The 14,992-nt window shown below is 41.6% G+C and overlaps 1 protein-coding gene across 1 annotated transcript; it reads right to left on the minus strand.

Moving 5' to 3' along the window:
• Positions 1–1,755: 1,755 nt before the first annotated feature.
• rmi1 (RMI1, RecQ mediated genome instability 1, homolog (S. cerevisiae)) lies at positions 1,756–14,934 on the minus strand. The gene is made up of 9 exons (XM_012857341.3): positions 14,629–14,934; positions 14,113–14,527; positions 11,171–11,281; positions 8,756–8,905; positions 6,697–6,767; positions 6,427–6,550; positions 6,218–6,308; positions 4,916–5,087; positions 1,756–3,658 (listed from the first exon to the last, which is right to left on the minus strand). Exons 2-9 carry the CDS (start codon positions 14,272–14,274, stop codon positions 2,485–2,487), a joined length of 2,055 nt encoding a protein of 684 aa, XP_012712795.2. The 5' UTR covers positions 14,275–14,527; positions 14,629–14,934; the 3' UTR covers positions 1,756–2,484.
• Between the last annotated feature and the right edge of the window lie 58 nt (positions 14,935–14,992).

Below are 14,992 nucleotides of genomic sequence, written 5' to 3' on the forward strand. Positions count from 1 at the left end.
CACACAACTATGTTCAAAACTTGATTTAGTGAGATATTTAATTGATCAGTTGTGAGATTGATTGCCTAGATGTGTCTAGACTGCAGGTGTGGAGCATGTATATGTCACTCAACCCCTCATTCAGCCTGTAGCTTTTCTGATTTAACTTCCCACATATTGGAGAAGCTGCTTTGACCCACCTCGCCAAGCTAATGGACAACTAGACTGACTGAATGCAGTTTGATCATTGAGGTAGAAGAAACTCTTGTCCGTTGAGGAAGTAGTAAAATAAATGTTTTTGACATTTGTTACCTGCCATGCAGGAGACACAGCAAAGATGGGTAGGCATGTGGTCTGGTCGGACCAAAACGTTACTTTCAGTTCTATCTACAAAATGCTGTGTGATGATGAACAACTAACACTGCTCACAACCATGAAAACACTAACAGTGAAGAACGGATGTGGCAGCATCTTGCTATGGGGATGACCGTAAACATATAGCCAGAGCTAAAATGAAATGGCTTACCTAAAAAAAAAAAAACATATTCATGTATTTATAAAGTCAGAGTCCAGACCTTAATCCAGTCGAGAGCTTGGAAAAGATATTCCCTACCTGATCCGATTGAGCTCAAAAGGTAAGAAGGGACACAAAGGTTAAATCTCTAGATAAGCAAAGCTGGCTCAGACACTGTACCTCTGAAGGTTTGCAATTGTAACTTCTACAAAGTATTGTCTCCAGGGCTGAATGTGTGCATCCAACATAGGGCTGGACGATATAGAAATAAAGCATATCGATAATTTAGAAATCATATTGATTGATATTGATAATTATCTAAGAAATTAAAAATATGCATTTTAAATGCAGCCCTGGCCATTTTTGCTGTTGCTTGATTACCTATTTTTAAATAAATGGATTCAAACACAACCCTTTTTTCAACCAACTTTTTACGAAAACTGTAAGTGTTAAAAAAGAGAAAAAGAACACGTGCTCTCTCAACTCTCTGAAGGATGATGGAGCTTTCCTGGGTTTGTGATTGGTTAGGAGGATACAATGACTGTAGTATTAACCTACATGATAGGCTAAAATGCACTGTTTTTTTATTGAACTTTTTATTGACCCCTGTTTTTTATATTGAACCATACGTCTATCGATCGATATATATATCGTTATTGAATTATCGTCCAGCCCTAATCAAACATAAAAAATAAAAAGAAACCATGCATTTCATTCCACGTCACAGTTATGTTCCACTCTGTATTCATCAGTCAAATAAAATCAAGGTAAAATGCAATGAAGCTCTTGGTTGTAGTGTGAGAAAATGAAGAAAAGCTCAATGTGTGTTATGGGTACAGAGATTCAGTGGACTGCTTTGAGGCGAGGCCTGGACACAAGCACTTCATTCTGATTGTCAACGAGACCACGGGGGATACGCCTGGATTTTAAGAAGAATAATCTGAACACCAACATCCAGTAGAAAATGTGGTGGACAATGGCATTAGCGAGTGTTCCCTGTGGACAACAGATTTCACCAGAAACACCAAACTTGTGCAGACCATAAAACAGGGAATCTGGCTTCAGCGTAAGGTTAGACCTTTCAGGATTTGCAGCAAGATGTTTCTACCCTAACAGAACTGTTAAAAAAAACATATGAATTAGGAGATAAAAGGCTGTACTTGAAACTCATGCTAGGGTAATGAGCCATTAAAAGACAGCTTTAATAGACATTACTCCCCGAGCTCACGGATACTACAAGTGGAATAACATGAAACAAAATCTATGATAAAAACCTTTTTGGTATCTTTTTATTTCCCGTATTTAGAACAAAAACAAACAAACCGCTACATTTAAAACCGAAACCACGGACATGGCTCCGAGGAGCAGAGAAATAATCAAAGCTCATCGCCTCTCCTTTATCCCCCCCACCTTTCCTTTCATTCTCCTCTGAGGAAGTTTATTAAAGACCCATGCTGCCCTTGCCTATTCAATCACTTTTTCAGTGGGAAGTAATGGCCGCGTTGGATGAATGCATAGACCGGCAATTCATTACCGCAATCAGAACATGAACACCCCCGAACACCTACTTTCATCTCCACTTTTCTCCTAGTGCGGTTTTTCGATGTTACACAGAACGCGTGACGCCTAACTCGGGGCTGTCCAAAGCAGCATTCTGCTAATCGATACACACGTTGTGCTTGGCTGCGCGTAAACTGTAAGCGACGCGGTGGATTTTAAAGCCCACGACAGCACGACGAATAGATGAATTAGGTCCCACGGTGCCAAACGACAGAATGCTACGTTCGCATACGGCAGATGGGACGCATTGCGACACAAGATCATCAGATCATCGGACTTCCAGTTCACACCTTCTGCCGTCTAAAAACGTAGCAGAAGGGCAGGTTGATCATCGCTTTTGATCATCGCTTTATTGGCAATTTTTCCCCTCCGCTGAAAGGCAATTTAATCTTTCCATTGGAGGTAATTTTCTCATTTTCGCCCACTTCCACTCAGCTGCGTTGACTTTCTCTCGCCCTCCGCTCCAGCTCCCGCAGCACTCTCTCGCTGACCGGTTGGGCCTCGGTCACCACGGCCCTCCCGTCGCCCGGCTCGACGACGATGGTCATGATGCAGCACATGTCCACCAGCTCTTCCTGGCACCTCCTCATGCCCGAGTCCAGCTCCCCCCTGCGGGCCGGGTCTCGCTTCAGAGCCGTCTTCTCCGCCACCGAGAACCCCAGCAAGCCTGTCAAAACCCGATTGGATAGCTCCACGTCCAGGTAAGCCGTTCCATCCGATATGGAGGCGGAAACACTCCAGACGCCATTACCGCTGCTCAGCTTCCCCAGCAGAGTCACGATGAAGGCTTTGACGTGGATCTGGAGCGGGCGCGAGCGCGGTTCAGATGTCAGCTTTTCAAGCAGGCACAAGTAGGTGAAAGGTGCGGAGGTCAGACTGAGAGCGGGGAAGCTGGCGTCTGTAGCGTTCAACTTGTGTGATGAGCCGGTAAGCGTTTTCGGGGATACCCTGGAAAGGCTACAGCCGGAAACGCTTTCTCCCTCTCTTCCCGATTGTTTTTTAGCAGAGATCTGAGCCAGTCCTTCAGAGCTCTCCGTCTGCCCTGGATTGTCCTCAACCTCCTGAAACACGCAGTCCATGTCGTCATCCCTAAAACCGTTCTCATCACCGACACCCAACTCTGACTCTCTGGGCCGCTCTGAGACTTTTGACAGAACGAAGGGCTTGGACGCGACCGGAGCCTCCTTGATCAAGCCTTGGTGGTCTCTTTTCAGTGTGGTGGATCTGGAGCCTTCAAATGTCCCAGATCGATGTGAGGCGTGCGCCTCTAACCGAGGGGGCTGAGGCTTTGTTGCTCTCTCCACGCCGCTTTCATGTCCTGCTATTCTGTTACTGTGAAGCGTGCTTCTCTGGCCGCCGTCAACATTTTCACTTTCCTGAAATATGACGTCGTCTAACTCGTCCAGGGGAAAATCATCAAAGTCTTCGTCGGGAAATTCGTCGCCGGCCATGTTGGCGCCTTGGCTGTTTTGATCCATCGCATCAGAGTGGAAGAACTCGACAAGGTCAGAGCGTCGCTGTCCGTCATCGCTGTGGTTTCTTCCGACGGACCCACTCCTGTTCGTTTGTGTCAAGTCGCTTCTGTAAGAGGTGGAGGCTTGACTCCTGAAAGACACGAATAAAAGGAGTATTTCACTAAGTTTTGCAAAGGAAAATATTTATATTAGACATTTATGTCATGCTCCAAACAGGAGAGTGTCTAGCAAGGCGTTTGTGGCGTAGGATTACGACTAAGTTGCTTCCTTTGCAACTTCTTTTTACACTTTAATCTTGAGATGCGATGAGGAATCAGCAGGTGATCGAATGAAATGGTTTCCAGCTGGACCGGAAGGTTAGAAACTGAAAAAGAACCTTTTTTTTTCTCTCCAATCAATAAACATGAAATTTAAGCGCAACCAGGTCACACTGACATAGGAAGTTGTTACTAAATGCGGAAGACTGAAATTTAGCTCAGTATTAGGTTTTTAAATAACGTCATAAGAGGAATTTGAAAACATTTGAAGACGTGTCTACAGTTCATTCAGGCAGTGGGGCAGCAAGAGAGAGCAATACTTTCAGCAGAAACCAGGAAGGCTGGATGTTTTCTGGAAAAATTCTTCAGTTTTATCATTTCTGCTTTCAACCTCTGTCTGTCATGGAACATGATAGATTTAAAAGCTTTTTCTTGGAAACCCAATAGTTTGGGTAATTTACATTAATGATGCATAAATCACCGTATGATTCTAAACTGTGTATTCTTTTTTCTTTGTTTTGAAAATAAAAGTAAAAGCATGTTTTACAGGGGCCGCTCTCACACCGGCAGTGTGACATCACCTCTGCACCAAACACAGACAACTGCGTACCGATCATGGCAGGGAGGCGAGAAAAAAATAATAATCTAGCTGCTGTCCTTACATCATTTTACATTACAGCTGTATAAATATATTGGCAGGTCAACACCTGAGAGACGAGCTGATCGGTGCGTCTCTCTGCCAAGACACATGGCGCTTGTTTTTCAGCAAATACGCGCCAACTGGCGAAAAAACAGTGAAGCACCTGGAAGAGGTGGTGAAATCTGGAACGATTTGGCCTTTAATGTGTTGGCCGGCAACTGGGATGTAAATGATTTTTGATCTGCTAGAGCAGAAAATGTAGCAGTGGCAAAAGTAACAGGACCCTGAGGAAACCCATAGATGTTTCATTCCCACGCTGCTGGAAAGAGCCCAACACAACAGGTAACTCCAAGATATGCCGCCCCCCCAAACAGGTTGCAGAAGAACATCTTGTTCATTTTTGTCTTGGATTTTTTTATTTCACTCCAATAGCTAACTCTACAAAATATGTATCAGAAATTTTGAGGACAGTAGTTTGTTGACCACTGACCTGGATGAGACAAGGTCCCCAAGGAAGGAAGACAGGGCCGAGGGCTCCTGCGTGGTCCCGTAGCCGCTGTCTCTAGTAGGCTGAACCTGAAGCACTTCGACCTCACGATGTTCCTCGAGGCTGGCCAACAGCTCCGCATCATCCACCTCCAGGTCCTCCACTTCCTGGATGCCTTAAAAGAAAACGAAAAAAAAAACTGAGTCTGATCATTTTCATTTCAAAATAAGGGGGATTCTGATCTAGCTTTGTTAATATCAATCCTGTTAAATCAGGAATAGAATTTAAAATTCTTCTTCTAACGTATAAAGCCCTTAATAATCAAGCTCCATCATATATCAGAGCCCTGATTACTCCGTATGTTCCTAACAGAGCACTTTGCTCTCAGACTGCAGGTCTGCTAGTGGTTCCTAGAGTCTCTAAAAGTAGAATGGGAGGCAGATCCTTTAGCTATCAGGCTCCTCTTCTGTGGAACCAACTCCCAGTTTTGGTCCGTGAGGCAGACACCCTGTCTACTTTTAAGACTAATCTTAAAACTTTCCTTTTTGACAAAGCTTATAGTTAGAGTGGCTCATGTTACCCTGAGCTACCTCTATAGTTATGCTGCTATAGGCTTAGGCTGCTGGAGGACATCAGGGTCTATTTGTCTCACTCTACTGAGTTCTACTGTTCTTCAGTCTACTGTTCTCTAGTTTTGCATTGCCTTACATTGAAATTACTGTCATTTCAGCTTTTAGCTTTTTGCTCTCTCTCTTTTTTCTTCATAGCAGATACACCTGGTCTGGCGTTCTGTTAACTGTGACATCATCCAGAGAAGACGGCTCACCCGCTACTACCATCTAATGTAGAACAGATTACTGGATCAATGTGTGCTTCTGTGCTTGTTTGTCTGTCTTGTTGTGTCTCTGTTCTGTCTTCTGTAACCCCCAGTCGGTCGAGGCAGATGACCGTTCATACTGAGCCCGGTTCTGCTGAAGGTTTTACCTTCCCGCTAATGGGTGGTTTTTCTTTCCACTGTCGCTTCATGCTTGCTCAGTATGAGGGATTGCTGCAAAGCCATGGACAATGTAGACGACTCTCCCTGTGGCTCTACGCTTCTCCAGGAGTGAATGCTGCTTGTCGGGACTTTGAAGCAATCAACTGGTTCCCTTACATTGGAAACATTGACCAATCTGTTTAATATGATTGAATTTGACTTTGTAAAGTGCCTCGAGATGACATGTTTCATGAATTGGCGCTATATAAATAAAATTGAATTTAATTGAATTTATTTAATCAAAGCTCCACAAACGTTTGTCATTCTACCTTGACGCGGTTGTGTCGAAGCCTCCCCCCCTTCCTCCTCATGCCGCTGCTCCGGCTCAGGAAGGCCGAGCGTGCGGCACAGCACCTTTCCCTGTCACAGAAAAATAACAGACATGTACAATTGTCGTGTTACATTCGTAAGCAAGAGCCTGGTTTCTAAGATTCAGAACAGATACTTTAACAACCCGACGTGTGTATTCACGGCTAACCTGAGTATTCCTTTCCACCAAGTCCTCCACCTCACCGCCTAGCACCTTCACATTGGACGGCCCCAAAAGCACGACACCAAGTCGGCAGACCATCTTGCCCTGCAACTGCAGCTTCACACCGGGCCTAAGAAAGGCAACATAATAATCTGAATTCAGGCGTTAGTACTAAACTATAACAGTTAAAATATGTAACCGCTGCATGTTTGGTGCTTCTGTTAGGATAAGGGAACAGCAGTAAACAGTTCGGTGTTTTAGAAATCAGTCGTTAACCTGAGTGCTGCGCTGAGGGCGGGGATGGACTGATACTCCATGGCCTCCAAGCTCTGGACTCCATCCGTAATCTGCAGAGCGAAGACAACACGTTCACATGTCATCAACCACATCTTTAGGGTTCACATTTTCAACGCCTTGCAGAAGGAACTTTTGCCCAGTTGAAACCAACAACAGTTTTTAAATACACTGAATCAGACTAAACGTTGCCTGTTTAAATATGTTAAAAGCCAGAATGTGAAGGAGAGAATCTTTCGAACAGTTTTGTTTGAATTTTCTTCAAACTCAGAGGTTTTTCCATATTTATCAAAATTGATTTAGTGAAATTGACTAATTAGCCTGAGATGAAGGGCTCCGTGTGGGTCCCTCCAAAAGATTAGCTTTGTTGTCCTAAAGGGACCTTATACATAACAGCAAAAAGTCTTAAATTGGAGGTTACCGGACTTTCGCTCAGTTCTTCTGAAAACGTTTCGACATCTCGACGCCAGAACTGTCAAAGACTCCTGGATAGGAGCTGGAATTTTCAGAAAAACTGAACCAAAGTCCGGTCGCTGCTGATTTGAGCCTGTCTGCCGTTGCCATGAGCCGGATAGCTGAGAATTTGTACATGCAGACATTACAAACAATTTATAGTTATGCTTGGGGGTCACTGTCCACTCTGAGGCGCTTTTGTTCCAGGATTTCCAGATTTCAGTCTGTTCTCGTGAAGCCATCTATTACTTAAAGTGCACCAGTCCCTCCTGCCACAAAAACACACCATGATGCTGCCACCTCCGGACCTCCCTGTCTGGATGGTTATCTCAGGCTTCTCAGCTTCACCACTTTTTACTTCAAACACAACAATGGTCGGTTTGTCCAAACACTTGAATTTTGATTTGATCACGCCACAGTGTGGGCCTCCAAAAATGGAAGTGTTTGCCCCTGAAGGCATTTGCAAACTGTAATTTGGCTTTTTATGCTGCACTTGGAGTTGCCTGAGTGGCCCAGAGCGCTGGACTCTTTTCACTGTGGATAAGGTACTGAGGTACTCTCTTCGCTCCAGCCATCAACTCCACAAGGTCTGTCTCTTTAATTCTGGGGTAGATTCCCACATTAGGCGCCAAAACACGTTCATCTATGGGACACAGAACCCATCTCCTTCCTCAACACTACAGTGGCTGTCGGACATTCCCACGGTGTTGATACTTTCACCTGATCCTTTAAAGAAATTAACCAGACTTATGGAGGTGTAGAATTCTTTTTCTGATATCTTACCTGATTTATTTTGGTTTTTCCATGACAGAACCCCATCAAGCAAAACGTCTGAGGTTCTTTCCATGAGACACGTCCACATGTGTGCCTCCGATAAACTTAAATGTTTGGAATTATTCAAAAACTTCAGAAAAAGGCCTGAGAATAAACATCTGGGCTTTCCAAAACTGTTTAAATTCATAAGTGTCTTTGTGTGCGTCAACTTTTAATTTAGAAGGAGATCCAAACTGACTTAAAACAGAAAAGATTTAAGTGTGAATAAATGTCAGAGGTAACGCTTCTTTACACACAGCGTACTTAAACACCTGGAAGTCTGTTTCATGCACCTTTTGGTCTGAAAAAAACAACGGCGGTAAAGGCAATATTCAAAACTTTTCTAGATAACAATAGCGCTACAATTTATTTGTGCATTGTGCTCCCACTGATTGCATCTTATCACCCAGATTCAGAGAAAACGATCAGCAGACGTGTTCACCGTTCTGCAACACAAAAGACGAAGTGAAGCCTGAGAAGCAAACATCGTACCACCATTCAGGACTTCCGTGCTCGTATTCTTTTAGCATCAAAGTGTTGAAAACGGTAAGGGCATGAATGCAATGTTTCTTCTTATACAACATTTTTTCCCCATCTTCAATTAAAGCACTTAAAATCTGGTTGTTATGGCTAAGAGGCAGAAAAACTGTTTACTATAAACTCTCCGACTGCTTTTTGATGTTTTACGTAAGCACGGCATTCTTTTTGTTTTGATTTTGAGATGTTAAATGCATTTTCTCTTTCCAATCGACCATAACTGAGAAGTGACGCTGACCTGGAGAAGCAGCATACGGGTCGAGCTGGCCTCCCAGGGCCTCTGAGTGGCCTGCGTGACAGCTGAGACCTCGTCATTGGTGCAGTCTGTACCCCTCCACTTCTGCAGCTGACCATATGCAGGCTGACTGACGTCCAACAATGAGTCAACCTGAAGCATAAAGAGACCTTCAGCCATGGTTCATGTTGCCTCCACAATCATTTTGTGATCATCCAGCAGCTTTTTGCCACTCTGTCCATTTCTGTTATGAGGCTGAGTCCAATTTTTTTTTTACCCCATACTGGAGGATGAAAATTAAATTCATCTTTTTTGCACAGTCTTGATCGCCGTCAGATAAAAACATTAAACTATATTTCACCTAAAACTACCGTCTTTGAATGCTTTTTTTTAAACTTTTAAATCCCTGGGGACAGATTTCCCCAATTATGGCTTTTTCCTTTTTTATAAATCAATCAGTCTAAGTTTATTTATATAGCCCTTTTCAACAATCCATATGGTGCACAAAGTGCTTTACATGCTAAAATACCAACAAAAAGATGCTGAGACAAAATAGATAAAATCTAAAGATGTATAGGAAAATAGGATAAAAATAGATAAAAACTAAAAAAGTGCATAACAGCACAATTCAAAACAGTATTAAGAGCTATATAGAAAAATAAAACCACAAAGTAAACAAAAGAAACGTTATTTCCTAAACGTTTACGTTTAGTAAATAAAGAGAGGGTTGGATGTGTGTTTCTAGACAATAGGATTTCAGATCCTCGTCAGAACCAGATAATTTATACATCGAAAACTTAAATTGCCAGAGAGTGCACTTTTCTTTTTTCATGGTGGTATTTGCTTAAAACGGTATTTTAAACGAGCAAATAGACTTCCATCGCATAAGGATTGGGGACTCGGGAGGTTAATATTACATTAATTACATCCTCCCAACCAATCACAGACGCAGAATCAGGAACACTCCGCCCCCTTCAGATAGTTCAGAGAGCACACATGCTTTATTCTTTTTTAAAAACTTGCAGTTTTGGTAAAAAGTTGGTTGAATAAAGGGTTGAGTTTGAATTCAGTGTTTGTGTGTTCTGTATATAATCTGATATAATCTTCAATAATAATCTGACTGAATTTGACTTTGGAAAGTGCCTTGAGATGACATGTGTCATGAATTGGTGCTATATAAAGAAAATTTAATTGAACTGAATTAAAAATAGGTCCTTAAAAAAACTGCATAAAATGGCCTGGACTGCACTTAAAATATATGTTTTGAACTTGATGTTAATTATTGATGGCGATCAATATGACTTCCATTTTATCATGCTTTTTTCCTATATCATCCAGCCCTAATTAAACGCGTATGTTTACCACTCATCGCTGCAGTAAAGGCAGAATCACCTTTCATCTGATCCTGCTCTGGTGATCACACAAGTCAATTATTGGCAGAAATACAAGATACCAAGGAGCCATCTTCGGGGAATTCTGAAGGGCTTTAAATGGGTTTTTGAAAAGAAAGAAAGAAAAAAAAAACATTCAATTGTTTCCTTGTTACAATCCAGTTTTCAGCATTTGTAGAACTTATAACCTTTTCCATTTATAGTCATTGAATTTAACAGACGCTATGGTTTGATTTTATCTAGTCGATTTCCTGATTTCCTATGAGATAATAAACTACTTTAAGGTTTTTACTTAGTTTGACTGTTAGCATTTTTCTTCGTCTTTAACTTATATTTAACTGTACAAAAGGCTGCTCTATGAGTAAAATCTGATTTCTTGATATAATATTTAGGCCACAAAGAGCATCCCTACTCATAATAATTCAGATCTCTGCGTCCTAACAGGTCATACTGGCAATAAGAATATGTAATTGCCTAGAAGCATATTTATTTCCTGTGTAATAAGGTTTTACAAATGAAGCATTTTATGGTTTTAATCACAAGGGCTGGGCCTTGATCATATTTTATTGTTATTGTGAAAAATTACTGATCATTATAAGAATTTGGGTCTATCTTGACAACGATAAATTCCAATTAGTAATGTCTGAAAACCACAAAAACTAACCATATTGACAGGATTGTTATTTTAGCTATTTTCTCCACTGTTGGTTTTTTCAGAGCATCAATAAATATAAAAAAAATTCTATAGTAAAGTTATGTTAAAAAAAAAGTACAAAAAGGTGGCAATGGTCTTTTATCATCACTTTTATCGTTTTTCATTAGGCCTCAGGGTATTATTACAGACACTTTTGCAAACTATTAAGCAGTGGCTTAATCCAGATTTTATCCCCAACTCAAATTTTTATTTTTCATAATCTTTTTAATCTCTAACCTCTTTAAATTTCTCATTTCTGGTCAGCTTTTTAAGAAAAATCAACCGAGCAAGAGAGTAATGATATATTTAAGGAAAAAGGAAACCGATCAGCACCTGGACACAAAAGGTGCCGTTGAGTTCTGTCTTTTGGGCCTGGGCGAGTCCTTCAGGGAGAACCGGATGGTCCAGGTCTCTCAGATCTGTCAGCAGCCACTGGTCCAGGACCTGAAAGTGTGCATCAGATAAGTTTGAAACCCGTAACGTTCAAAGCTGAAGGAAATCCTGAACACTCAAACCCAAAATTTCTTAATTTCGCGAACATGACTGACCATCTAATGAATTACTGCTCATAGATGAGCAACCTAAACTGACCCAAAGAGATCAAATGATGCATTTTGAAAAGCCTGAATTAGTCAAAGCAAACAATTTAACAAAATATTAGCCGCATCACAGCAGAGCGAGCTCATTCATCTCCTACTAGTGGCCGTTAGTCCGCGTTTGTGTGCGTCATTTAGAAAAAAAAAAAGAAAACGATCTGGAACAATTGACATCTGGGGACCATGTGGGCCGCTTGAATAAACTGATAACACGGTCATCCTGGAACCATAAGGAGACGATGTGCCCCCATGAAAAATTTAAGCAATATCTTCCACAAGTATTTGCTTGAAAAGAGATAAGACTTTGGCCCTGGAAGGACACAGCTGCTCGGCAGGAATATTTCGGTCCACTGTGGCGTATGAGGGATGCGTCAGCGCAAGAAAACATACCCCACATGACGCCACGGCCAGCTGGTACAGCTGACACCCGGCATGATGGATACGTGCTGTTTACACTAGAATCCCTTCTCCGCTATCTGCTGCAACAGAAACCAAGGTTTTTCAGACTAGGAGGTGCCGTGTTATTCCTCAAGACCCTCGCCTACCGTGGTTTGATCTCATTGTCCTCTGCGGTAACCATAAATTAATGACGGTTAAGGGGCTTTAGAAGTAACAGCAAAATGCTTTCCATTGGGAAATAGCAAACGGACACTAGAGCTGCATTATATTAGATGCTAGATGTTGCAATGAGGATATCACTTGCACTTAACCCACATGTATCTTGCATTCCTCTTCCATCATTGTGAGGTCCCCTCCACTCTCCATGAGTTTTGGCATCTCAGGCACTAAAGATCGGTGCCAGGTGTGGTCATCAAGGTGAGTGAAACTAGATCCAGCTGGCCAAATACATCATACCCACTCAAAGCATGAATGAATTTCTTTTCTCTGGTTTGCTCAATGCTTGGATGTACAGATTCAGATTTTATCCAATTACAGGATTTTCTTAATTAACTATAACAAAGGCAGATATAGACATTGATCATGCTTTTTTTCTAGCACTCCTGGCCCAGGTAGGATCGATCAGTTAGCTTTCCAAAAAGCAGCCGTCTCTTGGTGTACATTTCAGAGAATGTTGTCGTTTACCTTAAGTATTAGTTTTCTAAATTATGCCAGCATCGTGCTGGTGAGTTTCTCAGTCATCCAGGTCATGGTCATTCCAAAAAAAAAGATAAGAAAAAAAAAGTAAAAAACAAAGCAACTGGACTTGTTTTCCGTAGTTGAAGACCTTTCGCTTCCTCTCCAGGAAGCTTTCTCAATTCATGTTTCTCAATGCATGTTGTCTAAGCCATTACAAGGCCTTTTTAGGCAGAAGTATAAAGCTTGGTACTGCACATTACTCCAGACGTTTTGGGATTGAGAAAGCTTTCTGGAGAGGAAGCGAAACGTCTTCAACTACGGAAAACAAGTCCAGTTGCTTTGTTTTTTTTTTACTTTTTTTGGTATGCCAGCATCTTTCGGTGCATTGTGTTGCATACCAGAGGTTGAATGCTCAAAATAAACTTTGCAATTCTCTGTTTAGCTTCCCTGTTATTTCCTAAAGGTTTCCTTCTCTCTCACGACCCAAATACCCCACAGGTCTTAACATTTACTATAACATACAGCTTGCTTTTAAATGCTGTCTTACATCTCTGTGCTTTCGCTCACTTTATTTATTAACGCCTCAATAATAGTGAAAATAATAGTGAAAAGATCTACCTCTCATGAACGGCTGAACTACAACCCATAAACTCTGCACAACATTTGCATATTTGCACACTTTGCATCATTGCATCTCCATCTAGCATTATAAATGCTACCGAACTCTTAGTCCTTAAAAGCATCCTTGCACAAATGCCCTTGCACAACCCAATTCTGCACATTCAATGGTTTGTATACTGTGACCTTCTCCTGCACTGTTTACATTTCAATTGTTTTTTATAGTGTATTTTAAATCTATGTTTACTTTTAAATCTCCGCTGCACCTAAAACTGTAATCTAACTTTTACTGCAATTTACAAAGCTCTATGCAACGAAATTTCGTTCTGTATGCACTCTGTGCATACAAAATGACAAATAAAGTTGTCTAAGTCTAAGTCTTGTTACACATCTATGGGAGCGATTATAACTGAAGCCAGGTTTTGAATAAAAGGTAAACACCAAGATAGCCCCGTCTAAAAGCGCACCTTACTAGATTATGTTTTGTTCAGATAGTTGGTCAAAGAAACAAAGAAAAAACATCTGATTGTATAATGAGCAAAACGTCTCTCGTCTTTGATGTGTTCTGACTATAAAGAAGTTTGCAACAGGTTTCTCACATCTACTGTCCCCAGTTTGGCATAAGAAAAATAAAGGTTTGACTTACACTCACTCTAGCTTTACTTTTCACTCCCAGAAACAATATGAACTTTTTTTTTTTTTAAACCAAAATTATTTTAAGAGCTTAGAAAAACTACATTCAACGGCAAAACTTAAACCACGCATTTCTGCCATCCATTCTGAGTGTGAAAACAAATGGATGTTTTCCAAGTAAAGTAATTGTGTGACCTGTAGAAACAGTGAGAGCATTAAAAGAACAAGGCGGAAAAAAACAAGGCAGAAATAACGCCAAAATGAATGTTGAGCAAAGAAAAGGGGAGAAAAAAAAGCACATTTGTTCAGACCAGAGTGTGATCGGCAACGCTGGACACACTCGGTACCAACCTGTTGATTGATTTGCTGCTGAGACAGATGATCTGCTCCTCCAGCCTCTCCTTGAATCCACTCAACGCAGGCTTCAAGCCAGGCAAAGGGCACCTGGATATGCCTGGAGGACTGCAGCCAGGCTTGGGTAGTTCTTACTGCTGTGGGTGTCTGTGGGGCCATCCTCCTCTCTGTTCTCTGCTGTTTATATTAGGCTATTACGGCTCCATTCGGGTAATCTCACTGTTATCAGCTATTATATACAGACTAGTTGAATTTTGTAATGTGGGCCTTTTTTTTCTGTCTAAATCGGTTCTATTTAGTTAGATGTCTCAATATCAGCATGCAGTTCCATAATATATACTAATCCCCCACCATAGAAGGTCTCAATATTGTATATGTAAGTAAAGAAGTACAAGTGCAGTGTGGATGTAAACTGGAGTGAGGGAAAAAGAAGAGGTGTCAGAAACAAGAGGAATATTAACATCGGATTATGAAAAGCACGTGCGATGAAGTTAGTGTTGTTTTTAATTTTACCTAAGCAGAAAATGAGGGAGCCCCGTCCGTGAAGCGTGCTGGTACGTAACGAAGGCGCCAAAGTTGACTAAACATGACAACAGTTAGCAAGACCGGGGGAATAGCCCTATTTTTTCGGCTCATGGCGTCAGAATATCCTGAATGCAACGACTGGCCTGAAACCAGAACGAACCCGCTTTAAGACATCCGACGACAACGCCTGGATTATCTACAGGCTCGTAGGTGAATTATTATTAACATTCTTATTATTTTCCTTCACCAACGGGATGAACCAGAACTACCGCTTTGCATATCCGCATCCGGAAATAAGGTGACGTCACGTCAGGGACGCCTTCTTTCTCTGGACTGACATAAATGCCGGCCA

This window comes from Fundulus heteroclitus, chromosome 12, assembly GCF_011125445.2.
Source record: "Fundulus heteroclitus isolate FHET01 chromosome 12, MU-UCD_Fhet_4.1, whole genome shotgun sequence".
NCBI lineage: Eukaryota > Metazoa > Chordata > Actinopteri > Cyprinodontiformes > Fundulidae > Fundulus > Fundulus heteroclitus.